Source organism: Aptenodytes patagonicus, chromosome 5 (genome assembly GCF_965638725.1).
Source record: "Aptenodytes patagonicus chromosome 5, bAptPat1.pri.cur, whole genome shotgun sequence".
NCBI classification, from domain to species: Eukaryota; Metazoa; Chordata; class Aves; order Sphenisciformes; family Spheniscidae; genus Aptenodytes; species Aptenodytes patagonicus.
The window spans coordinates 75851617-75878370 of record NC_134953.1 but is presented as its reverse complement, the minus strand read 5'-3'; the positions used below and the strand labels follow the sequence as shown (position 1 = coordinate 75878370).

Sequence of the window (26754 nt, the reverse complement as noted above, 5' to 3'; positions counted from 1 at the left end):
ATTTAAGCTTGTAACTAGTACATTTTCAAAGTTGTACAGTTTGTAGTAACGTTGAAGTTCTATATTAACTACAGCTTTCACTCAAGATATTCTTCAAAAGATGCCATAATATCACTCTGCAGATTCATATCAATTGTACAAGCCATCTGCAAGAAAGCAAATTAGTGTATTTTCAGAGCAGTCAGACATTAATTAATAATATGCAGGTCAAATATTTAATAAAGATTTAAGAAAAAACTACAAAGCTTCTTCCCAAAAAGTGTATGCTTCCTCTGTTATTACAGGTTTGAGTGTGCACGTTGTTGAAGTCCTCTCTGAAAAGAGCCGAACAGGATGAAAGCTTTAGTAGACCTTATCTGATTCTAGCATAATCTCACACTGCAATTCTTGCATTCCGTTGTACAATATTATGAATTTAAAAAAGTTTAAAAAAAAGTAGCAATTAAAAAACATTCGTTACCTACACCAATAAAACCAGTAAGTTAGTTTTAAAATGGCTCAGTTTTGATGCTGCAGACCAGAACAGTATGACTAGCGCTGTTGTTGACATGGAATACGTTAAAGAGGATAGACAGCTTGCAAGACTTGAGGTCTGAAGTTATTCAAAGGGCAGGGACTCCACTTTAAAATTTGATTTTACCATGCAATTATTCTAAGCTTATGGGAATAATAGGACCAAGCAGATAGTTTTTCATATTCCACCACTTGAAGACCTACTTTGAGTTCCCTTTTCTGGACTAATTCTTCAGGTAGCATAGTTCTGTTGCTTTCAATCATTCAGGCCCTAACATTTCTTATTCTCCACTAAAGTTGAAACAAAATCAGCCGGCAAGAGTCAGCAACTTACTGCTTCTCTCCTCCTGCGTTCTTGTTCCATTTTTCTAGCCAAGTTACGGTCTTGAACAAGAGCACGTTGTTGAGCTTTGGGCAGTTGTTTGCTCTTCTGCTGGTTTTGGGGCTCACAGTCTGTCACTGCGATGCCATCCGATCCTGTGCCTTCATGGCCCCTTTAAAGAAAGCAGAAGAGATCGGTATAGGATAAAAGTTGTTTCTTCTTTTTCTTCGTAACAAGCCTTTGCATCTGAAGAGAATTCTGCAAATAACTTAAATCAGCGCATAGCACTCAAACTGTGGTTATGTTTTACATGTTGATTCATAGTAATTTCCCTTCGCAAGAGGGATGTGCGCGCAATTGTTGGGCTGTAGTACGATGAGGTTTCTGTGTTCCATTTCCAATCTATATGCACACAGGATTTATATACATGTTACACAAAGCTTACGTGCACTTCCTTTGAAACAGACATACGCACTTAAATTTCTGTTACTTTCTTGGCCCGTGATGTTTTGCTTCTACCTTCTTCCTCTTCAACTAGTTATTCGAGTTAGATTTCACTAACGTCAGGCAAGCGTCTGTAATGTCTTATTCCATAGAGCTACATGAGTTACGTGCCCAGTTTCCTCCTCGTGGAAACCTGTAGTAGCTGAAGGTGCCTGGACTGTTCACGTTCTGAACAAGGAGCGTACTCTTAAGTCTCTCAAATGCTCTGTTTATTAAAATAATACACTCCAAACAAGTGACCTATTCTCATACAGCTAGTGATGGGCAGGAGCAGGAGAATTTAGGAACCGGCTCAAACTTATCTTCCACAGGGTCAAACAGACAAGAAAAAAAAAAAATCAAGACTACTGAAGAAGGAAGTACTACAGAAAGCAGAGTTTCAAAAAGGTGGCAAACAGCAATCTAAGATATTACTGCAATGCAGTAATTAGTAGGCAGTCACTTATCCCACTCAGCATAATAATAGACCTCAGACTGGGATACGTATGTGGGCACTCACTAAAACAGTGGCTGCAAACAACCAGGGAAGAATACTACAGCAGTAGCTTATTGAGTATGTTTCTCTACAGCAATGCAAAGAATTCTGCTCTCTGAAGTGGTGCACACTGGAACTCCTTTAGCTATGTTAACACCAAGTTCTTGAAGACTAGATTATCCTGTTTCCCCTTCGGATAGCAATGAGATGGGGATTTTCCTGGCTACAGACACAGGAAAGTAAGATACTGAGGACAGGCGTGAATTCTGGTCACGACTAGAAGAATTGAGTGCCCCAGGGGACCAAAGCAAAGCAAAAAAAAAAAAAAAAAAAAAAAAAAAAAAAGGAGTACCTGAGAAGTTTCTTTGACTGCGGAAAGGATACTGATTTGCAAGGGAAAAGCCACTTTGTGCATTTTGGATGTGCAATTGTGTTTAGAGTGGTACAGCTCCCCCCCTTCCTCTGACGCATGGCAATTGCCTAATCCAAACCACTTGTTCCTGAATAACTAAGCCACCCAGTACCATACTAGCAAAAAATAGAATAATATTTAAACATATGTGGTTACAAACCTCTCTCTTTCTTGAGGAAGGTTTTGCAGTTCCCTCTCAGCTTGCACCAGAGGCCTTTTTAACTCCTGCGCTTGCCCACTCCTCCTCTTTAATGCCGCTTTCCTGAACTGTTTGAAGCTCTCGGCAGATGTTTTTATCGGAGCTGGAAGCATCATCGTTTTACATAAGCTTACCCAGGAATCTATATTCTTAAATCCTGTATCCTGAAGTTATTAGAAAAAGGAAAACATGGAAGAGGCAAAAAATACTCTACAACTACTAATCATCCATCACCTGCTTAGTTCTTACATTAGCACAATGTTGTTTTGACTGGGCCTATTTGGGAATATCTACAACAAAATATCCTTACTTTAGCAGAATATTAGTGCAAATACAGCAGTCTAAGCAGACTTCAATATGTTTTCTCATCAATGTTGAGATTCTTTAGCAATATGCTAAAAATTACCAGCGTTTGTAGCTGTTCTTACCCAATCCTTTACATCCACCTCTCCATTTTTTAATTCCAGAAAACATGAATTCACAAGACTAAGCTTATGCAAGGTCCATGGACAATATTTTAATACAGAAAACATCCATCTCATTTCTCTATGTAATCTTAGATAACAATAGTTATCTAAGTATTAGGCTTGTGGGCTTTGTTTGTTTGTTTTAAATACTCGTGTTTTCTCCCCCCCCCCCATTTTCTTCGCAGCGTAAAACAGCATAAAACCAGTATTCTTAAGAAGTACTGCTTCTAGTAGAAGGTCACGTGTTTATGAAGGAAATACTGAATTAAATTCAAAAAATATGTAAGTTAGTTAATAGCTTTCTGAAAGCTAAGTGCCTGAAGAAAAATCCTAGGAATATTTTAATTCAACAGACTATATACAAACTTTTTAGGTCCAGAGGCTGACGTGATCAGTTATTTAGACTAGTAATTTTGATCTGATGTTTTCAAATAGCTGATTACCACAGAATAATTTAAATAATAGGTAAGAAAATTCCTCTGTTCCTCCATTTAAGATAGCCTATTGTATGCTAGGAAATATTTTGCTTAAATTTCATAAAAACCTTCAGATTATTTCCCAATTATAATAATGTCATCAAAAGTGTATCATCCTGTTTCAGAACAGGTTTTCCAATAGTACCCAAGGCTATATTCCACGCTACTCTTATTTTTGTTACTGGATCAGCAAGAGAAATCACACTAATAGCTTGAATACTAGAACTAGATCAAGGAACACTAATAGTTTAAATATTAAAACTAGATGAGATAAGCCATATTTTTTAATGACAATATAGATATGTTATTTTTAACTTAATCTTACATCATTTACCTTCTGAAATGATCACACCTCATAGATTTGTTTGTTTGTTTTTAGCACTAGAAATGAGATAAATCCGTATAGGTTATAACAATGCCCAAGACCTATCAGACACTAAACATTTGAATCATAAAAGATTTTCAGAGAAGATCCCAGGACAGGGAATTATCGATCCTAGTAAGTATACTCAAGCTCTTCTCCTCAAATAAGACCTGAGCAACACTTACCTTTATTGGAAGAATTTTGGATTTTGGCTCCGGCATGTTTTTACCATTAGGTTTATCATTAGGTGTAGAATGACCTGATGGAAGAATAAAAAAAAGGTTTTTCACTCATATTGATTTTATGCACTATGTTTCCTCAAATTTAAGTGACAAAAATCTAGTAATTCTAGAAATTGATTTAAGAATTTACACTGCAATTTATTATTATTATTAGGTTCAGAATGACAGAAACACTCCCAAACATTTCCTAAGCTTAAGCTGAACTGGACCACTTCTCTCCAGTTTGGGGCAGGGAAAGGAATGGTTGATCTCAACTATAGATGAGAAATTAACTCCTGGTTAATTCTAGGAGAGGTCCCAGCAGAATGCCCAAAAAGTTTGGTCAGAAAGTCTCAACACAGCACCTTGCCAGTTGCTCACCTCCTGTCCCCTCCCCACCCAGCCCTCTTCCATTTTGATTCCAGTATTATTTAAGAGTACCTCAGTCATCATGTAAATTCATTTTGCCTAAAGCTCTCCAGCCTATTTTTTTTTTTTTTAAAAAAAAAGCAAATAGGTCAGCCAGTAAGGGCTAGTCATCACATTTCCAGTAGCCTACACGATGTATGAATACTCCATGCTGTTACCTCTTTATTAGTTGTGAGGGAAGAAAACCCCCAACACTTACACAGGCAAAGCAAAAATGCTATTTTGACAATACTAACTTCAGATTAACAGTTCTGATATGCTGTGCTACTGTAGAAGGTCCATACTATTTTGTGTGAAAAACGCTTTCCTCAAGCCTTTTAAGACCTCAGAAAACTTTTTTAAATGCAGGAACAGATACGATTTCCTACAGTCATTATGGTAAGCCTGAAAATAGACTTTTGTAATACTAGGGACTGGCTAGAATACCACACAGTTAACAAAAGCCACCTATTGTAGGGTAGGGGTTGGTGTTTGTTTGTTTTGGTTTGTTTTTTTTTTTTTAAAATCTTATGTATTACTTTGTTATATTCCCTTTCTAAAGAGCTTCTTGGATGAAAATCTAGATGTACTCTGAAAAAGCCACTATTTTAGACCCAGATATAAACACCACAGATTTTATATCATTCAGCCATGATCCTCTACTGCAGTTTGAGATGTTTCAGTATTTAAGTAAATGTTTGGTAAGAAACGTAAGATAACATGTTGGTGTTTTTTGTGGTTTGTTTTTTATGCAAAGGATAGTTTTTTTGATCTTTTAATCTAAAATGCTGAAGGCAGAGTATCAAATCCCCAGCCAGTTTGTCATAAAAGGGGTTTTAAGAAAGACCTCACAGCCTCCAAAAGTCAAGACAAGAACAGTGCCTGGCCTTTACCCTATGCCCCCATGTATTGCCTCTGAGATGGTATAATTGCAACTGAGCAGGAGAGTTTTTACTATACAGTGGAATAACATAGGATGAAAGACCTCTGAAGTCTCTCAAGTACTATTGAAGAGGGTTCCAAATCCTGATATCTCCATTCTTGTGGATTCCAGGTCCAATTAAGCAAAGATCAAATTCTGTTATCAGAGACTTGTTCTCCTCCGGAGTAGAGAACTAGTGTATTAAGGTGTCCCTCTTAATACAATAGGCATCTTTCTTTCATCAATCATTTATCCTCAGACAGGCAGCTTGAATCTTCATATAAAAACTTGACAGTCTTGAGCACTGAATACTCCAAAATAAAGCAAGAGCTTCACATACCCAAAAATGTCTAACCCCATTGTTAAGATCAATTTGATCAACCTGTTATACCCACCAAGATGATCTACCTGAAGCAGACTTAAGATGAATTTACATTTATAGTCATGTCTGTCTTAAAGCTCTAGATATAACACAGGAATATGAGGCTGTGTCAAAAGTATTTGCAGCCATGGGCTTCAAAACACGCATTTTAGAGCTACTTACAGCAATGCCAGCCTTCACAGGACCTCTCATTGAGAGACACTGCTTTTTAATCTGAAGAGAGGCTTGTGGTTACCAGCTTCATAAGTTAAGCTTCTTAACAAGCCATCACTGAATTCAGCGATACACCAAGCTTGCACCCATGCCATCAGAAGCGTCACAAGTCTAAAATCAAGAACTCTTGTTTCAGAGATGCAGGTAACCTCACAGAAATGCCTGAGACAGTGGGATTCGATACAAAATTCAATGAGTTACTCTAAGCATCCAATTCCAAAAATGAGTTTCCCTGGTTTGATCTAAGTAGACGCAAATAGTACTGAGCACTCTCTACATATTCCATCAATAGATTACAGGCCCTACAACAGTTCCGGATTAGCAAAGTTTTTGTTGTTGTTTAAAAAAACAAAAGCCAAAATCCTGTATTTCCCCCCACTTCCAGTTTTCTACAGGATTTAATAGTGGAAAGGCTAAGATAACAGCACAGTTGGGGCACGTATCATCGCAGGAACAAACACCACTGTATTATGGAAGGGGGCAGGTAACTACACTCACGTAACAGTGTTAAAAGTGCTGCTATGCAACATAACGCTGAGGTTTAAGTGTACTCAAAGGCAGAGTCTCATTACTGGATAGTTCCCATACTGAACACAGGAGCTCCTCTACAACTGTCCACACAACTGTCCCTTGAAAAAGGGGAGAAGATAGAAACACTACAAATTAAATGAGGATTAGGAATAGAAAGTTAAGAGGAGTAGAGACTAAGCAGTAAACAATTAAGTATGGAAGGGAGCAAGCTTCCCCAATAGTTTTGGCTATGCTTTTTTCCTATAAATATTAAAACAGTGAGCTTGATTTATTCCTGCTTGTTTTCCCAGCCCTTTAACATATTAAGATAACACCAGGATCTTGACAGTTATAGTCATGCAGTATACAGGACAGGAATTCAAGTTTTAGGCAGCCTCAAAACTTTGTAAGTCGAGATCATTAGCTGAACCCATGTACCAGCTCCAGCTGCTACAAGCCTGAACAAAGGGGGTCAGTACGTGTATGGATAGGTGTGTTAAGACCATGAAAATACTGAACAGATCATCTTAGAGAATTAAATCTCAATTTTTAGAGTTGCTTTAATACAACTCAAGCATCCAGCATTATTCTTTAGCAACAATTAAAGAGTTCATCAGTGAGAAGGCTGTGCCTTTTAATTTCATCAAGTTTTCAGAAGCTTGTTCCCTCCCCTGTTCAAGCCTATACAGGTAGTCTAGAGAGGAAAGAATAAAGGAGGAACCAAAACAATCATGTCTGGTAGCACTAGGATGTTCAGTGTCCAGCTCAGAATTCATTAGTTTGAAATATGTATGAAGTCCGATTCATCTCTACATGGAATGCAGCTTTCAGGGAACCTGTGTTCTTGTAATAATTACAAGTTTGTTCCATGGTGAAAGCCTGTTTGACATTGCTTTACTGTCAGATCCTTGTCACCAAGAGCTGGAGATGGTAACTCAAAATACACACAAAGTGCCCTGGGAAGAGAGCTCCATGAAGCTTCAGCAGAAGACAGCGTAAAGGCCAGTGAAGTTTGACAGATTGGAGCATCGGTTCTCTCAAACTTCCCGGAAGACTGGGTTACTGATCCCTAGTACTAAATTCAGAAAGCTAAATTTCTTAAATCAAAAAATCATTTGCTTTATATATTTTAACACAGAACAAGAACCAAGCATCCATTTAACTTTTTTTTTTTAAAAAGCAGCAAATCAAGAGAGGAAAAGAAAGAGCAAGGGCAAACTGCACTCCCTCCATTATTCTGCAAACTGATTAATGTACAAGTGTTCAGCATTTTATTTCTTTAAACCAGGTTCATACACATTTTTAACTTTGCACCCCTGATATCAGTTACAGTTTTTATTATGACAATACATACTTTGTTCTTGACTTATGGATATTGAATCAGCAGTTCTCTCACTGGCCTTGTTTTGAAGTTTATTTGATTTGTCTAGATGTATTGTTTTCTCAGCTTGTTTACTCCAATCAGCACTGTCAACCTGGGAGGTTGTGTTGGATACCTAGAAGAGAAGTTAGACTTCAAAATATGTTCTGAAGTGCTAAACGTGGATTCTTATTGTACAGCAGCAGGATTAAAGATTTAGAAGCTCAGAGCGGTAAATTGTTGCAGCTCTAGCTTCTGTAAGCACCAGGAAAGAATTAGATTTCATTCATATTATGGTAGTCAAAGCAAGTTCTTACATTAACACTTTCAATTTAGAACATGAACTGCTCAGATATCCCAAGTGATGGAATGGGTGGAATATGAGGAACTGATACAAGCTCTTTAACCCTTAACATGGTACAACATACTAGAAGTTGGCTTTTACTGTTGTAAAGCCAGTTGCTCCACTCTAGCTTATGGATCAGGATGAAGCGCAGCTGTATTACTTCAGTTCAGTGGTAGTTTTTCTTTCCTCTGTGCACGGTTGTGTAGCAATCCCCTTGAACTGCTGAAGGTGTTACACAAACCTGAGTCTCTTAATATATACTACTTGCTGCCTTTGGATAGTGGACGTGAATGGGAAAAAAAGCCACTTGCCCTTTCCTTTCTTGCAGGATACGTTCTTGTGCTCATAGACTCAAGAGGTAGTTTCTATCCATTCCAGAAAATAAAAGCTATTAAAACCTGGCTAAAGCAGCTATGTTTGAAACCACGTTGAGAAAGAAAGATAGTTAAACGTCTTAAGATGGAAGAGATCATGCTGCTGCAGTAACATCAGTAACTTCCTTTGTAACACAGAGGCCCTTCTAACCAGGATACTCTCCAATAACATATTAAGACAGAAATCAACAGCAACTAAATATTTCACAGCCTCATCTATGACCTTGAAAGCCCCAGTTTCCATGGCTTGAGGAACAGGAAGAAAAAGCAACGCACTTTTCCAGGGTAGCCTCTAGAGTTTTTCAGAGTCCTACTGAGCTTATAAGATTGATATTTCTAGAAAACAGGAACATACAGTATAAGCTGCCCATCTCTTTTGTGAAACTATAGGTTTACGGGGCAGGCTTTTAACCTGTAAGCATGCAAGGGTTACTTAAGTTTAAGCTATAGCACTGAAAAGAAAAAATAAGCTTTATAGTACATTATAAACTTGATATATTGATCAAACTCTTTCCTTTTGTGTTGCAGCCAACAGGCAACGAGTTAGTGCCCTACTAAAGGATAAGAATCACTTTGTCAGTGGGGTTTTAGTTAACTTTTATTGTAAACCTTAAGTGACCTTCATTGCCTCAAATTCAAGCCTGGAATATTACATTAGATCTTATTTAAAGGAGTAAGAACATGCTTTAAAGAAGTTATTTGAAATGAATGCATTGGAGAGAAGCATGTATTCACCTCTGGAAGAACGTGTGTGCACTGGGTGACAGAAGACTGATCTGTCCTTGGAATACTCTGAGGAGTTTGCTGGTCTGGAGCATCATGCAGAGCAGATACAGCTGAGATTGTACCTGAGAAAGAAGTAGTGTATGATTTCCCCTAACATGCAAAGCGCAGCCCTACATCTCAAAATTAGGTCACTGTTTAGATCTGTGGATTAACTGGATATGAAGATATGTATCCTAGCTGCATGATTTGAGACAGTTATTTTTAATCGATTTCTCAGTTAATCAGCTACCAGCTCAAGCTGTCTTCTACCAAAAACTCAGAAGTGTCTGAAGTTATTAGACCTTTTGAAGTGAGGGAGGGAAAAGAATAACTCCTTGGATCAAGTTTCTAAGCAACTTAATATTTGGTATGCCTAGACAACAGCAATCAATTCAGAGGGCCTATGGCACCAAGCCTTAAATTCAGCTAATAGGGATTTCTGACATGAACTTGAGTGGTAGCGATGGGTTTAAGCATCTAATTCCTCCCTTAAGGTGTTTAGCGCTTTCTGTAACCCTAGGTTCATTAGGGTATCATTTTCCATCTCGTTGGAGGGAGGCATGAACACCTCCTCCTGTTTTAATACTGTTCTGCCCCACCAATCTGAAACGCCAATCCCCAGTGCTCCCACACTTTTGTTTACGTCATGCTCTTTATAATCCATACCCTGCAAGGACTTTTTCTATTGCCCACTTGATAACCTCCAAAACCCCAAGATAAGCTTATTGGGCAACACAAACATTAGTTCTGCCATCCCTTCTTTCCTCAGCAGTCAAATATAGCCCTGCTTCTATGCCATAAAGAAGTTACCTGAGGGAGACTGGGAATTTTGTTCTGATGGTTTAAGTGATCTATTCTGTAAAGGCTGAAGCCTCTGCAGTACAGTGGGAGGTGGCTGCTGCACTTCACATGATCCATGATTTTGCAAGCCACTAGTAAGAGATGAGGGCTGTGCTTGCAAAACAACATTGCAGAATGTCCTCTGTAAACACATCAGTATTCTCTAGAAAGAGATTGCAGTAGTTAATAGAGCCAAATCTTAATTTTTATAGCTATTTGATCCCCTTTCCTCACTACCACCTCATTTCCACTGTTTACAGGATTCAGTAGTCCTTGTATCATGATACTAATCTAGCATTTTCTAAGAGTTTAGATGACAAAAAACCCAACCCATGAGGTGAAGTGCACTGCCTTGGTCTGACAGATACAGAAACCCCACAAAAACAATATGTAATATGAGGATTTGAAGTATAATGTTTGTTGTTACTCAGAAAGTCAGTTAGAGGCTGTTACAACTGACCAAGCTGAAGCTTAATTCCTGTATCCTGTTTTTTCAAGTTTATTGCTGTCATTCTGTTACTGCAGAGGCTGCACTTTTTAAACAAAGAAAAGGGTGTTGCATAATTCCTCCCCTCAGTCTTTGCTTATGAAGACGCATAAGGAGCAGCTGAATAATAAATTTGCAGCCTAGTTTCCTGTATCCAGCTAAGCACTTTAAGTGAAAGCAAGTCTATTGTAAGAAGAATGAAGGCTTCGCTGTGATCTTGCTTTGAAATCCGAGGTCTCTATCTCTGGTAGCTTCAAGGGAAATTGTGAAAGGCAGCTAACCTCGACAAGAATTAACACCCACTGTATATACAAGAATAGAACAATTCAATCTTAGAGGCATTAAAAATTATTTCTAGATAAAACTGCTGTTGCTTATAATACCATAGTAATAAGTAATTATAAAGTATCCTGAAAATGACTAGTATATTGTACAATTTATTTATTTTCAGGTGTAGAAGTGAGCTTATTCATAGATCAAGGAAAAAATACTTAAGTGAGGTTTGCGCTGTTTGTAAGGTTAATTCTATACTCAAAGATCAAGTTGAAAAGGATTTTCCTTTTTTGAGGTGGGAGGGACCTATGGAGCATTCTGCCCCTATCTTCTTTTCCCTTCTCCTTCACCCGACACGGAATTACCACAATGACTGTAAGAGGTAAAAGCCTCAGGAGTTCTCCTAGTACATCAGTTTCTATACAGATGCATAAGCTACTTTTAACAAACATCAGATTTTACACCTCCATGTAAATCAGTCCTACAGAAGTAGCATTCAAGCCATATTCAATATTTCCTGATAAAGTTGTGTCATTTCCAGTACCACTGTACGTAACAAATAACTTTGTTTAGGGCAAAAATGTTATATCCATTCCAGTCAGTTTACCTTCGGCTTTTCCATAGAAGTTGGACAGTTCTGCCTGGCTCCAGTCTGTTTTGAGCAGGTTTCTGTAGCTGTAAATACAGCGAGGTGGGCAGAAGGAGGGGGATGGAAAAAAATTAAAATCAGTCATTCGCATATGTTTCATTATTCACACATACAAGATGTGAGTTGCAGTTGTACCTAGAGAGTCAAACTTCACAGTGAAAGGAACATTCTTATTTGAATACTCTGACTTCAGCTTGATGTGTTTAGAGAACTTCTCCCAGATAGAGAAAAAGACCACAAAGATTCCTGCAGGATCAAGGTCTTGGCTGCCATCAGTGATTTCACTGTTTGCTTCCTCACACTGCAAAGGGTTGAGCGTTCATCTCACCTTACCCTGTTACCTCATACAGATATCTACATTGTAGACCTCCAGTTCGGCAGATCTATTCTGTCCTAGAAAACTAAAGAGTTTCGAGTACAGAGTGAAACATCATTCTGATATCCTGATGCTGCAGCACTGTAATGTCTCTTGAACAAGCCTGAGACAGCTTAAGCACCAGGGTAGACTGTGGCTCTACAGTCAATGCTGTTGGCACTTTTGTCCCTCAGCTTCAGGACTAAGCCTTACCCACAAGGTAAGGCGCCCTTCATGCTGCAGACTAGAAGATGAAAATAAAGTCAATCACACATTCAAAAAGGAATCAAAGCCACAAAGAGTAAGCTATAGCCTAATAGTCAAGTCTCCAGGTTAGATACACAGATCTCTTGCTAGCTGATTTTGGTCCCTAAAGTTTTTCACTGATAAGTTGAGTGGATGTTGTAGTGGTGTTTTTTTTTTTTTAACTTACAAATTAGGTAGGTAAAAGACACTCATTTAATAGCACTGGAATTGAGCCTTCAACATGGAGCAAACCTACAGGGGTAACTGAAGTCCTTGGTAAGCATGTAGAACAGTAGATGCTAATTGAGACGGCACATGTTTTGCCTACACAAACACAAAAGGAAGCTTTCTGACCCGATTCAGAGTCGCTGCTATCTGAGGAGCTAGAACCACTGCTAGTACTGCTTCCAGAGTCTGAGGAGCTGCTGCTGTTGCTGCTGTCGCTCAGCCTGCTTGGTCCAATACTGGACTCAGCGTTGTTTTCAACTGCAGGAGAAAAAAGAAAGAATTTAGAACGACCTGCAGTGGAGCAGTCTTCATATACAAGACTAGGATCAACCTTGTTAGGTCTACTCTCCCATATAAGACTTCATCTTCTGCCATTTCCTTGTCCACTGTCTGTTTAGCAGAGGATTTGAGACCTTTATAGACGAGGGAGATTTACCAACAGCAAGCTAGCTGAATGAATGAAATAGCCAAGGAGAGGCTGTAGTCACACAACTTACAATCCTGAAGTAGGTTAAAACTGTGCTGTCTTAAGACACAATTCAAGCAATTTCCCCCCCTAAGTTTTCCTGCTGTTAAGAGCCTGTTTCTGTGCTTGTTGCTGCTGCCAGACTTGCATGCTGAGGTCTTTATAGCCAACTCTCCTCTTTCCCAAGCCATATGTACTCCAAAATTGTCATCTTTTGCCACCTCCCCACCATCTGACTATTTCGCATCTGCAAGGATTGATTTAACTCAGTTTGTAGGGATTTTGCAGTCAAAAAGCTTTTTCAAAGTATGTTGCTCTGATGGAAGCTTTGAAAATTAGACGCTACATGGATACCTGTTTCCCTGGACACAAATCTTTGTTAAGTGCCAGCTTAAGCTCTTCCCTGTAAACGAGCCAGATGCCACTTATAAAGATTCCCTGGCCTGCCTCCTCCCTCTCCCCACAACATATCCTTTGCAATTGATTTCAGCTCTGTTGCAAATGAATAAAAGTAAGAGTCACATTACGCTTGAGGTGCTCCTTCTTCGGGTTTAGTTGACCATTGACGTCCAGTAGTCTCTTCTCTAGCTCTTGTTTCCTCTCAGAATTCAGTTGTTCTTTTGACTTTGTTGGTTTTTTAGCTGCATGTGAAACAGAAGTTCACATTGCAGCAAAACAGAAAACAAATCTAGCTGTTTTGGTGGGGTTTTTTTTTTTGTTGTTGTTGTTTTTAAAGCATCATTTATGCTACATACCCCGCTCCTTTCTTGGTCTCTTCTTCAAACAGGTTGCCACATATTTCTCTAGTTCTCTGAGTGTTGAAGCCTTTAAAGTTTCAAAGTCTATTTCTATCTCATCAGGGTTAGAGTTCCTCAGTGAAGGTTCTCTTGACTGTATTATATGGACTACTTTCCCAAGCTTATCTCCAGGGAGTTTATTTATGTCCAAACTCAACTGTCTTTTTTCATCATAATTCATAGGTTTGGCACCATCTTCATCTTCTGACTTATGTGCCAACAAGACCTGCTGCATGGTTTTCTTTGATTGACTGCAAGAAAAAAAGTGTACTGCAGTAACAGCAGTTTAAAATAGTTTGACACCCACACAAGCCCCCCACACTTACAAGTTTAAAGACAGCTTCTTCTTAGATTTCTTCTTGTGTTTTAGATTTTTCTTCTTCTGAATCAGGCTTTTTATTTTGGCTTTTTCCTTCTTGTTACTTTTCTCCCTTTTAGCCTTCCCTTTTTTCTTTTTCAGTCTAGGTAAGTATGCTCTGGTCAAAGCCCGCAACTGCTGGTGAACAGCTTTAAGCTATCAAAAGCAAAAAAAAAAATGCTGATAATCTTAGGCAATGTAGGATGAACAATAAACTGGCCCTAAATATCATCAGAGATTTGTGGCAGCTGCGCAGATATTAATAGGATGTTTGCTTTCCAAATGAGGTTTATTTTCCAAGCATCTTACTATGTTATACATTAGTCACAGACTATGTATATAGAAGATGTAAGGCTACTTATTTTATGCAGACATTTCTAACAGCATAGGTCTTCTAGCATCCTGTGAAGAATAAAAAAAAGCAAAAATCACTGTAGGAGTAGCCAGCAGCTTCTCTTTAATTTCAAGCATTTGGGAAGTACATAAGTGCCTTATTAGGTTAGACCCCTACAACGTTACTGAATTAGGCTAGTGGGACTGGGCTTGTGCACCTTCAACCCGTAAACCCCAGATATTTTGTAATATAAAATGGCTAGTTGGGACATACTAACAGCTTCAGAGGAAGACCTAACACAAGTTTGTTTAAACTTCAAAGGAATTGGAAGGAAGATAGACAGATGATGAGAATTAGAATTCAGATGCACTGAAATACGTCACTATTTCAAAGACTGTCTTGTACACTTTTGGTTGTCCTCATGTCTATATTCATAAATTGATGATGTATATGCTACTCTGACAAATACTGAAAACTGAACTGTCCCTCATTTGACTAGCAGAACAAGTGCTAGTTTCCCCCCATAGTTCGTAGATACAGCAGCAGCAGGTTAAAGCATTATGTTCAAGCAAAAGCAAGACCCATTCCACTCTTAACCAGTGAAGCAAAGCCATGCTTCACATTAGCATGAGATTCCTTCTGTTTTACTTCATGCTGAGCTTTCTGAAGTAGAATTTAATGACTTGCTTTTGTGTGGCTCAAAAGAGACTGAGTGAAAGGACAGAGCTCTTCAACCATATGAAGGAAATGCCATTGTTAGAAGAATACGCCACTAAGCTACGTGTGGAGTATCTGGATGCTCTCATCATACCACAGCAACACATTTTCTTTTTTAGAAGTTTGAGAGTCATCTGAAGAAATGGTAGGCAAGAGTACTAGAGCAATGATTCACTATAAACAGTTTGTATTTGCTGAGGCACTATTCACTTAACATTTGGAGGTGCTTCCAAACAGGAATAGTACTAAGAAAGACAAATTACTATGAAATCTTTTAAATACTGATTCTTGGTGCTAAGCCTTAGAACAGACAATTGCAAGTGGCACTATCAGAGAGATTGTAACAGTCATGCAGATTGAGTACTAATGCTTACTTGCTCCTGAAGCTTTGCAAGGTGTGCTGTTCTCTCCTGTTCAGTGTCTTCAGATGATTTTTCTTCTGAAGAGTCATCATCACTGCTCTCACTGGAATAAGCTTCTGTCATGTCTCTTGTAGGCTGTGGCAGAGGAATACTTGCAACAGGTTCATCAGGAATTTTGGCAAAGTGCATCTCAAAAACATCCTAAAGAGTTAGGTTTGGGAACAGCAGAGAGGTCAGCATGTTTTCCAGATTTCTAAAAGCATTATGAAGTTGTTGCTTGTTTTCTAGAACTACACAGCAACATAGTAGTTTGTGACGTTAGTAGATGCTACATCAGGGCATGAGATGACGACCACAAAGGAATCTTATAGTCCTACTCTTTTTCAAGTCTGACTTAAGTGATAACTCACCTGAAGTTTTCTTGCCATAGCAACTATTTCACAGTCTGGAGAATTATGTTTGTAGCAGCTCATGAACATTAATCTAACATCCGTAGCAAATTCTTGTATATCTCTATATTCAAAATTATCCATTTTCTTCTAGAGGAAAAGAAAATTAATGCACATTTAGGGCTTAAAAGTAGAGAGCATCACCATGAACTGGCAGAAATTTGACATCCAGTATCAGGTTCAGCTTGTATCAAGACAGTAAATATTGCAAGAACCATTATGGAAAGACCTGCTTCTCATTTCAACATTGTCCCTTTAACAAAGTAAGGGAATTTCCTCTTTTAAAGAGATCTGCTAACTGTAATTGCTGTAAGGACTTTGTAGTACTAGTTTCAGCACTAGGTCAAGACAACAATGTTTGGGTGATTTTATTTGGTCATGTACTCAGTACTCGTTTCCAATTCTAAGCATGGTATTTATACAAAGCCTATTCTGTAATTGTTTGAGTCAAAGTAATTGGCTAGAAATTGGGAAATAACCTTTATATTGCGCAAGCCAGTTTTCAGGATAATTCAATAGACTATTGAAATTCAACCTGGCCCACAAAGGTAGATCTTAACTTGGCTAAATACTTCAACTCCAGACAGATGTGCCCAGTGTTCACAAAGCACTGGCCACATATCTCCATCTAGAAGGGTTCCTTTTCACAGAAAGTGTGAAAGGTGTCACGTAAATATCCAGTGTTGAGGTTCCAGGGCACTTCACCAAGGATAATGAGATTCAGAGAGAAGCCGAAGTTGACATTACAGAATTGCATTTTGTTTTATAGAGCATTAGCAACAGCATCGTGTATATAGACTGAAGGTATTTAACATGTAGCCTGCTTGGAAGTGCTTCATGGAGACGGTAATTCCCTCACTACTTATATTAGCTTGTTCAACAAATAAGTAGATTAGCCACTATGCAAATAGTCACAATGAGACTTAGAAGACTTTCTTCAGTGAGCTGTGGCTTAGTTTGCTGAAAGAGATAAGTGTATATGGTTTCTATGCCTGTTATTTCTTTCGAAGGAGAAGCAGCTTTCATGACACCTTTTCAGCTAACACTATTAAAATCCAGTCATAGAATCATTGAGGTTGGAAAAGACCTCTAAGATCATCGAGTCCAACCGTCAACCCAACACCACCATGCCCACTAAACCATGTCCCTAAGCGCCTCATCTACTCGTCTTTTAAATACCTCCAGGGATGGGGACTCCACCACTTCCCTGGGCAGCCTGTTCCAATGTTTAACCACTCTTTCAGTAAAGAAATTTTTCCTTACATCCAATCTAAACCTCCCCTGGCGCAACTTGAGGCCGTTTCCTCTCATCCTATTGCTTGTTACTTGGGAGAAGAGACCGACCCCCACCTCGCTACAACCTCCTTTCAGGTAGTTGTAGAGAGCGATGAGGTCTCCCCTCAGCCTCCTTTTCTCCAGGCTAAACAACCCCAGGTCCCTCAGCCGCTCCTCATCAGACTTGTTCTCCAGACCCCTCACCAGCCTCGTTGCCCTTTTCTGGACACGCTCCAGCACCTCAACGTCCTTCTTGTAGTGAGGGGCCCAAAACTGAACACAGTATTCGAGGTGCGGCCTCACCAGTGCCGAGTACAGGGGCACCATCACTTCCCTACTCCTGCTGGCCACACTAGTTCTGATACAGGCCAGGATGCCATTGGCCTTCTTGGCCGCCTGGGCACACTGCCGGCTCATGTTCAGTCATTACACAAGTTATTCAAGCAAGCACACAAATAGTCCAATTCCCTCTGAAATATACTTACTTTAATGGTTCCCAGGTCTGTAGGACACTTGGTGGTCCCTTGGTTCTCACCAAATGAGAAAGATGCAACATCTACGGGTTTTAAGAAAGGCCACGCATAAGCTGCATGTTTCTTTGAAAACATTTCTTTAAGTATTTCATTACAATGTTTTAGTTGTTCTGACAACTGAATCTTTTTAAGAATTTCAGGTGACTGTTGAGAATCTGGCAAGTATCTCTTCAGAAGCTTATTTGGTATCATACATTCGTTTTCACCTCTGCATGCTTTAACAGCTTTTCTTTCATTAAATGTTGCAGAAGATTCACCGCTTGCTGTGACTATTGAAGTAGTAGGAGTTGTAGTGTCAGCCTTCCTTTTCACACCTTTTTTTGCCTAGGAAGAGACAAGTTTACCGTCTAAAATACAGGTGTCCAGAACAGTCAGAGAATAGTCAGCTTTCAGACTAAGCAAAAAAAAAGTGTCAGAACTTTTACAGCTATTGAGCCAGAGCAGAATGTGGCACTTCCACACGTTTAGACTGAAAACCTGCAAGGCCTTACAAGGTCAGCACACCAAGCTCAGTCTTAGATGAAAAGGAAAGAACAGGGGGTACTGCAGGTCAGGTTGTGGTCAGTTTTTAGCCATTTGAGAAGACTCCAAGAAGCTGGTAGGTTATGAAGTTACCACAAGACGACTGCCATGGGAAGGGGGAAAATTACTGCAGTTCATCTGAAGGCCCTCAACCAGGCTTATGTACAAGGTTTATCTCTTTCTTTAGCCTGGGTGGTATTTGGTTTGGAAGCGATACAATGTGTGCTTTGTCATCAGTCTTCAGACTCTTCAGTAAAGTGTAAATATACACTGTAGGAGAGCCTGACACATGTGCCTATTCCTCATTGGAAGAGCAAAACCAAAACTAAGTCAATAGAAGAGTGTTTATTTGATGAAAATGTCAGATGTTCACGTACAATTCAGATTGCAGTTAACAAGAATTTGCTTTTGTGAGCTACAAACACCTTCCAGGCTAGTTATACAATGTTTAAACAAACGTGCTATTTTTGGGAATCAAGCATTTGATTTACATTGAAAACACGAGAAGTTATTAAATAGAAAGAGCTTTATTTTGATACTAAACCCATTATCTACACCTCAAGGAAAGAAGAGTTTCTACATCAAGGTGAAGCCTGCAGAAGTATAGTAGTACACTTCAAGAATGACCATCTCAAAGTTCACTTTGTTTCTTTGAGAACAACATTTTAAAACCACATTTATAAGAAAAGTACCACCAAGCAGTCATCCCAATTTCTGCTTAGTTTCTAGAATTAATACTGGCCCAGTTATTTAGTAGAGACCTAGAAGATTTAATAGAGATCTCTTACTATCTTCTATCACAATAGAAGTTTTGAAAAGATATTACAATAAGCATGGCTCCTATGGTTTTGCTGTTGGTGCCTGAAGCAGCAATTTCAATACCTTTCTTTCTGAAAGTTATTTGAGGAAACTTACCTTTGTTATAGGGACTGCAGTTGGCATTAAAGCAGTCAGCTGAGCTGCAGACAAAGGAGCCAGTGTAACCTGATGTACCTCTTGAGTCATCACGGGAGGCTGCTCACGGCTTTCAGCTTGTTTCTGCATTGTGCTTTGTTCATTTGAAGTCCCAGGGTTGGGCTGCTGTGTTTCTGGTTATTTTAAAACAGAAAGTTTTAAAGTTAGATCTTAAATGTTGCAGTTATTTTCGTTCATGATCAAATTGAACAGTTGTCAACAGAACCACTCTTCCACGCCCAAACTATACAAATAAATACAAACAAGAGCATTGTTACATATAGCAACATCGGTGTCCTCCTCTACTCAGCACCATTAGTACCTCAGCTAGAATATTGTACCAGGCTATGCATATTTGGCTTCAAGGAAGCTGTAGCTTAACCTCAGAGGGAAGATTAAAGAGGCATCACACTAAAACCTGTACCTTGTAAAAACGTTCTTGCCAAGAAGAGAATTGAGTTGTTTTCTACATACACATAAAGACAAGCAGCAAAGGGTGCAAACTGCATCATGAAGGTTCAAGTTTCCTAAGCATAGTTAAGACCTGCATATATTGCTTAGCAATATTACAGATATCCATCACTAATTTGAGGACAGTTTAGACCAATTCTGTATTTGATTTGGCTGGTTAGATTACTAATGTCTTTTCCAGCTCTGTGATTCTGTTTAGTTCCCATAGATTTTCACACCTATCAGTTTATATAACGCAACGCTGAGTAACACCATGACATTCTCTGAGATGGAAGTCAGTTGCCTTTTTTTTTTTTAAAAAGGGAAATAAGCTGTGTGTATAGATCTGTCTCTAAAGCCAAAGTCTGCAAGAGACAGGACAGAAATATTTCCTTGGTCATAGCACTGTGCTCTACTATCCAATTCAGAAAGAAGCGCTTAGAACATTTCAAAATTTGTACAAGCTGCATGTTTGTGTGTGCAAAGGGAATGAGGAGACTTAAGCAGCATTAATACCAGCAAGACAGTGTTACGAAAGCGTCTCAACAAATTGTTGCAATCATTTGAGAACCAAAAAGCTAACTCAGCTTCCAACACATTTCTCAACAGAAGTCTCTTCTGGGAGTCACTTCTACCTGTTCAACCAGCATATTTTGCCAAGGCAATGAATTGCTTGAGGTTTTACTCAAATAAGCTAGTAAGAGCAGGAAGCCAGCTAAGTATCCTCCTCTTCCTCCTAACCCCCTAAAAATTCTTGTGAAAGGACCAAGAAATCCACTGCTTTTCCATATCCATCTACAGATCACTGAAAGGTAGTGTTGCTCCTCAAATATACCTTGAGGAGAAAGCTAGAGAGATCTATCAAACTGCAATACTATTTTGAAGAAACATTTGTTTCAGATAGTACCAGCAACAAGAACCACCACACCACAAACAGCAGTAAAAGAAGCAAATGAAGTCATCGGGAGACCCTGGAGAGCTGTGTAGTTGCATTGCTAAATAGTAAGAACATTGTTAAGTGACCCAGAAAGAACCGAGCCAGCTAAGATCACCGCTCTACGGCTGTCAGAAGGCAAATAATTAAGAGGTATCAGGGTAAAGAAGTGCTGCAGCTCTTTCAAGACATAGCTAACATTTCCCCAACAACTGACAGCAGTACCTGAAGGCCGATTTGGAAGGCTACCGTGGAGGTCTCCAAATTAACCCATTGAAATGCACATATGATTCCAGGCACTGCATAGTCTTACTTCTATCATAAATATTTATTCTTTGGCAATGTTGAGAGCTTAGATGTAGAAATGAGCACTTTGTACAAGTGAAACAGGTTATAAGAGCAATTAAAGAGACATAGGAAGTCAGTGATGAGTAATAAATTGCAACTAATCACCTGGCCCCTTGCAATTAGGCTTCCCAATGTCACTTCAAGCACTTACTATGTAATTTCCTCATAAGTTTGAGAAGTCTTGACTGAATCATCCTTTTTGTGGGCAAGAGCACTGCATTTCACCAGAAGTTTGCCTGTGAAGCTATGCTGTTACACTACTGATGAAGTTGTTAATTCTGATTTTTACCCCCTCTTAAACACACTTCAGTAGTAGAAATTAGGAAACTTAGCTAGTACCTATAAAAAACAAATTATGGCTGCACTGAATCTGCTAAAGCCTTGTAGCAATGTTATTTGTCTGATATGTTCTGGGAAGAGTGGAGAACACCCTGACTGCTCCAAGGTTGAGTTGTGACAAGCTACAGAGGATTCCCTGTTCCCCGCTTGTGCTTGTTTAACATGTTAACAGTACAAGATATAATACAGGCCTTACCTTCTGGCTTCTTTCCTTTTCTCTTCCCTTTGTTGAGAATCACTACTCTTTCTTCTGGTGGCATTTGGGCTATTTTCTGCATAAACACTTTTTCTAGTTCTTGGGCCATAAACACAACGTCATCACCAGGCTGCAAAATATAGTCGGTAACATTGAGAGTAAAGGAGAGGCTGCAGTAACGGAGGGCTACCTTGTAAGATAAACAGTCTACAGAATCCCGCTCCAATAGATTGAAACAAGCCACCAGTACCAGAGAGGTCTAGAAGTCCTTGCCATCCCTGCCCCCCCAACTCACTTTAATACAAGTTGCTCCATTATTGAAATACTCCTTCTCCCGCTGTCCCATTGCACAGTCCTACTTGCTTTATATCCACATACTTCCCACAGCAAAGGGAAAAGGGGGCAGATCTGTAACTCCCTTACTCATTCCCGTGTTCTGAAGAAAGCTGTTGAAGCTTAAAGATAGTAAGACACAGCCAACAAACATCCAAGTGCAGGGAGATGCTCGCACTTCAAGTTAGGTTAAACTTGTTGGAGGAGTGGAGCATGGCTCAGGGTTGCTAGCCTTAAACTTGTAGAGCAGTTACACGGTGCTTGCTATTCATGAGCTCTGCAACTAAAACCCAAAGATTTTGCAGCCAGAATCCTTGTGCAGACAAGACTGTGCGCTCAGTTGTAACAGCAGGCTAGACTTCGCTTACATCCCCTCAGTCAATCCTAGCCACAAAGCTCCCTCCACCTTCCAGAGAAAATAGTTTCAAAAAATCGTGGAGACATTGACTGATTTAGTGCAGGCTCTAATAACCCTTTGCTTGTTTTAGACTTGTTCTTATTGTTCAATACCATTGGTTACTCGTGTTCCGCATACCTTGTTATATATGTAGCAGTTTAGGAACATCGTTTTAAAGTCTTCAATGCATTCCGCAGCTTTTGTGTAGTAATTGTGTTCCAGACGCTTTTTAATGGTGCTCAAGTCCATAGGTTTCTTTATAATACTGTAATAATCCTGTGGTTTTGAAAGAGGTAGTCACACAACAGATATCTTTAATATTAGGACATGACGATTCTTACACATTTAGTTATGAAAGTTAAATTGCAAGAGAGGGGAGTTGCATTATGTTGGAGGGAATACTTTATTTAAAGAAAAAAGCCCAAAACCCTTTCCTCTATAGTCACAGGTACCACAGAAGTAAGCGTTCATGAGCTCTTCACCTCGTATTTTCTCTTTCATATAACATCCACTGTTCAAAGCCCCAAAGAATATTTATGTCAATAGGATTTGGAGCTATACTGGTAGTAGTACTTATGAAAAGTATACGTACTTCTCATTTGTTACCTCAAAGCCATTTACCTGAAGTAGCACTCCAGTTTACAGAATGGGGGAAAAGAAGCCAAAGACAGACTTTGACAAAGACAAAGACTCGGTCACTGACAAAAAGAAGCCGCCAAGTTTTCACAGTTGCTGATCAAATACTTCATCCCCTGGGTTATATTGGCTCTCCTCTCAGGGTTAGACTAGTGAAGATGTGGCAATATGACTGAAAGGCAGCTGGAATGTGAACTATTGTGATTATTTTAGTAGCATGGCTAAAAGCTTGTGATTAAGAGCATGAGGCTAACTCCCTGCTGGTGCATTTAAATAATCAGAACAGGAATATCCCCACTAAGTTCACACATACATTGTAATTGTGTGAAGTTACTACTACTTCACAAGTCTTCTAAAGCTGTCCTAACAATCTGTTTCAGTGCAATAAAAAAAAAGCTAAATACATCATAGTGCAGACCATTGAATTTACCAAAACAAAAGCAAGAAAACTTCTAAATAATGCAGCTAATAATTAAATATTGTCCATTCTGCATCCTCTAACACCTGGAGGAGAGAGGCAAAGGAGGCAAATACCTTCATTGTCCTTGCCATGGAGCCAGAGGTTTGCTTGTTATTGTGCAGCGGTTGAACTAACACATACTTTTAGAAGTCAAGTGGCTGCCGTAGAAACCCAGAGAGGCAGAACTGGCCAGAGTCCAGCTGCAAATGTTGCTACAACTCTGATTGAATGACCCTTAATATTAACCTTAAGTGACAGATCCTTCCAAGAAAGAAAAAGGGTAAGAAAAGACACAGAAAGATAGTCACTTTGTGCTTTTGGACAAACTGACCAAATGAGTTTGTAATGAGAAACAGCTGCAGATAAAGGCTTTTGCCTGCTCTTCACAGAAGGAATGATTTTGTAGAATTAGTCTTGGAAATTTGAGATAACTAGATACAATTGCTTAAGCTGGGGCAGGTGGGGGGGAAGAATCAAAGGAAAATGTACCATGGTTTTATTTAACACCTTTCTACTTATCTAAGAAGAGCAGTATCTGCCAGGTCATTTGAAATACCATTGTGTGAGTAACCAATGTTTTCATTTGGCTGAAAAAGCTGGGGTGATCCAAAACTGGAGACTAAAGATACCTGAATTAAGAAAATTTGTCACAAGATATTATCATCATTCGCTTTGTTGCAATTAAATAGTAACATAAATAAAACCCACAAGGCAATACAGAACAAGAATTTAAGCATCAGGTCTTCTATTTCCTAGAAGAACGTTCTACTGCTGTGGTATGATGAGAACACCATACCTCTTTTTTTCTTCCCTATTTTTGCAGGATCATTTAATTCCTCTAGAAGCTTCAGAGCAAGATGCCAAAGTTGATGTGAAATTAAGAAGCACTACAAGTGTAATTACTTCTATGCATCAAACTGGATCCAGATTTGCCTATTTACTTTAGGGTCAATCAGATCTGCTTTCCCATCATAAAGTATTTGACACTGAAAGAGGCTGGCCGCCTCCTATTAAAAATAAAAAACTCAAAGGCAAAAACAAGTACTCATCATATGCAGTGTTAAGAAATATGGCTAAACCAGCAGGGAGGTAGAAAGAAGACAAGACAGAACACCAACATCCAGAAACTTCGAGAGGCCTGTGTAAGCATTCTTCTTATCCCTTAGAAATATTGATTTACTACAGTCTCAGATCAGAAAGCAAATGAAGAAAGATGCAGCATTTAGTATAAACCAGAGAGAAAACACAGTTTTCTTGCAGACTTGGATTAATGAAAGCAGTTCATATGCAGAAGTAGTCTTCCACAATCTGTTGCATCACAAAAAACTCTTTTAAACTAACATTAATTCACAAGTCCTGTAATACTTTAATTTATACTTTATTTTATTAATTAATACTTTAATTAATTAATACTCCAATTCAAAAATGGTTCTTACAGGAAGATTCAGTGCTGCTGCATCTACAGGCTGATGAAACGGCCAGGAAAAGTTGTGTCTCCACATGGCTTTCATGACCACCCTCTGTAAGTACTGAAGTTGGTTTGTTTGACAACCACTGTTTTTGTTATTTATATATTCTGGAGGAGGAGGGTTAATAATAATAGAACGGTGTTGGCTTGGAACAGACATCTTTAGCAAGTTTGTATATCTGCTTTTCAGAGATCTTCATTATACATCTAACCTGGGGAAAAAAAAAAGAAAAATAAGTAGTATTCAGTGAAGATAACTAGATTTAATGCTGTTTACATGTTCACTTCTGTTTGTGGAGTGTCAATACAGGCATACCTTCATGGTTTAACCAAGACACATTTGTTTTACAGTGCATAATTGGATGCGCTGGACCACCGGAGGTCAGTTCTTTAGGTTGTAAACAGCTATATTTGTAAAGGCTTACAGAGAAGGCACGTTGAGATCTGTAAGATTTCCCTAGAAATAAGCTTCCTCATCAAGGTTCATCTATCAAAGTCTAGGAATACATCCTCTGCCTCCCCCCCTCCACAAATGGGGTTCTATAGAAGAGGTTTAACCTAAGCAGCAGCTTTACAGCACGCACTGCAAGTCTCACTTAGCACACGGCAATAGTAGGCATTACCTTCCTCATGCACCTCAGCCAAGTCACCACACAGAAGTCCTACAACTGCCAAGAAAATGTTTTAGCGCAAGTGTATTTTGAAACAGTGCTTTTCAAGTTTGTGTATATTCACAACAGTATTTTCTGCCACTGTGCATCAGCTTTGTTATGTACCAGAGGACTAGAAAAGGTTCATTCCCCTCACCAAACAGTTTTGGATCATTTAAAGAATACTGCAAGGAGCAGCCATGGTAATTTGTCTTTAGCCAGTGCAGTGTTGCTGTGCTGGAGCAGAACGTGCAGGTACTTCGGAATGGCAGAAGCTGTGTTTTGGGGTGCATAACAGCAGCACTAAGCTAGGCAAGACCTTCACCAAGCACAGTTACAGAAGTTCCAGTCCTTGCCCTCCTTCTTAGCTCATCATTGAGTTACAGACACTCAGTCAAGTCTCTTTCTTCTCCCCATTAAGACAAAAAAGCGCCATATTTTCTATTCTAACGTTAGTTCCTTGGTTTACCAATGTAACGGTTTCTTTTTGTGCATTCATTCGATCAAGCATTACTTATTCCATTCTCAATTTGTCCTTCTTTCTGCTAAAAAAAGAGATCTGATAGCCTGATTTTTCATCATGGTATAAAGTATTTCACGAGTTTCAGAAAAGGTCATAATAAGCTAGATAGCTACTGTTATCAGCACACTGCTAGAATAGTATCTATGCCCCACTCTTACAACAACTCTAACATCCCATCAGACATTACATGTCACACATCTTACATTTTCATCTTTGTTCTTTATTTCAGCATTCAAAAGCATGCCTCTTCTCAAACAGCTCTTGAAGCTGAAGAGCTGTTCTGATTTCTCCCCCATGTGTTCGGTCTAGTCATTTACAGAAAGCAGATGTCTTTCATTGAACAGTACTGCCATCAAGGTAAAAGTTTTCTTTTTCCTTAAATAAGGAAAACTTATCAAACCTGAGGAGTTAATACCAGGAACAGTTCTCGTCTACGAGCCAGCATACCTACGTGGACACTACATCAGTAATAAATTTAGTACAAGATCAGATTGTTTTGAGGTCTGCAGTAAAGCAGGTATCAAAACTACTAGTATTTTTCATAATACTGATTTCACTTGAGAGGACAATTTTAATAGTTTAGGCACGAAGTTTTAGTTTCAAGTCATAAATAACAAGCTGGGTTAATTTTAAATTGGAGAATAATCATCCTCTGTCACCTGGTGTCTTCTGATGAGACCAAATCTAGCACTTACATTAAAGCAAATTTCAAAAACCCAAAGGGAACCTAGTTTTCCTGGAATAAGATATTCAACTGCCAGGGTACAGTATGTGCAAGACAGCTTGCACTCTGCAGACAGAGGAGATAGCACACTGTTAAGCACAAGGCAGACTCTAACTCTGAAGTTAGGCATTTCTCTGCTGCCTGCTTTTGCAAAGCTAGTTGTTACAGTGGTACGTACTGGAGCGTGCTGCAGTAGGGAACTTGGTCTCTTTTTTAAT

At 39.1% G+C, this 26754-nt stretch overlaps 2 protein-coding genes across 2 annotated transcripts in view; one reads left to right on the top strand and one right to left on the bottom strand.

Moving 5' to 3' along the window:
• Window positions 1-8: 8 nt before the first annotated feature.
• On the bottom strand, window positions 9-24799 carry BRDT (bromodomain testis associated). The gene is made up of 19 exons (XM_076337717.1): window positions 24608-24799; window positions 22214-22351; window positions 21346-21475; window positions 19040-19212; window positions 17555-17926; window positions 15756-15884; window positions 15358-15546; window positions 13901-14088; window positions 13533-13825; window positions 13305-13418; window positions 12438-12569; window positions 11441-11508; window positions 10044-10215; window positions 9204-9316; window positions 7743-7884; window positions 3918-3991; window positions 2387-2589; window positions 848-1007; window positions 9-146 (listed from the first exon to the last, which is right to left on the bottom strand). The coding sequence occupies exons 1-19, from the start codon at window positions 24797-24799 to the stop codon at window positions 78-80; spliced, it is 3051 nt and encodes a 1016-aa protein (XP_076193832.1). The 3' UTR covers window positions 9-77.
• TGFBR3 (transforming growth factor beta receptor 3) overlaps window positions 24673-26754 on the top strand; it is a 163302-nt gene continuing 161220 nt past the window's right edge. The window contains exon 1 of the mRNA XM_076337720.1: window positions 24673-24693. The gene's annotated coding sequence lies outside the window, so the exon portion shown is untranslated. The remainder of the gene's footprint in view (window positions 24694-26754) is intronic.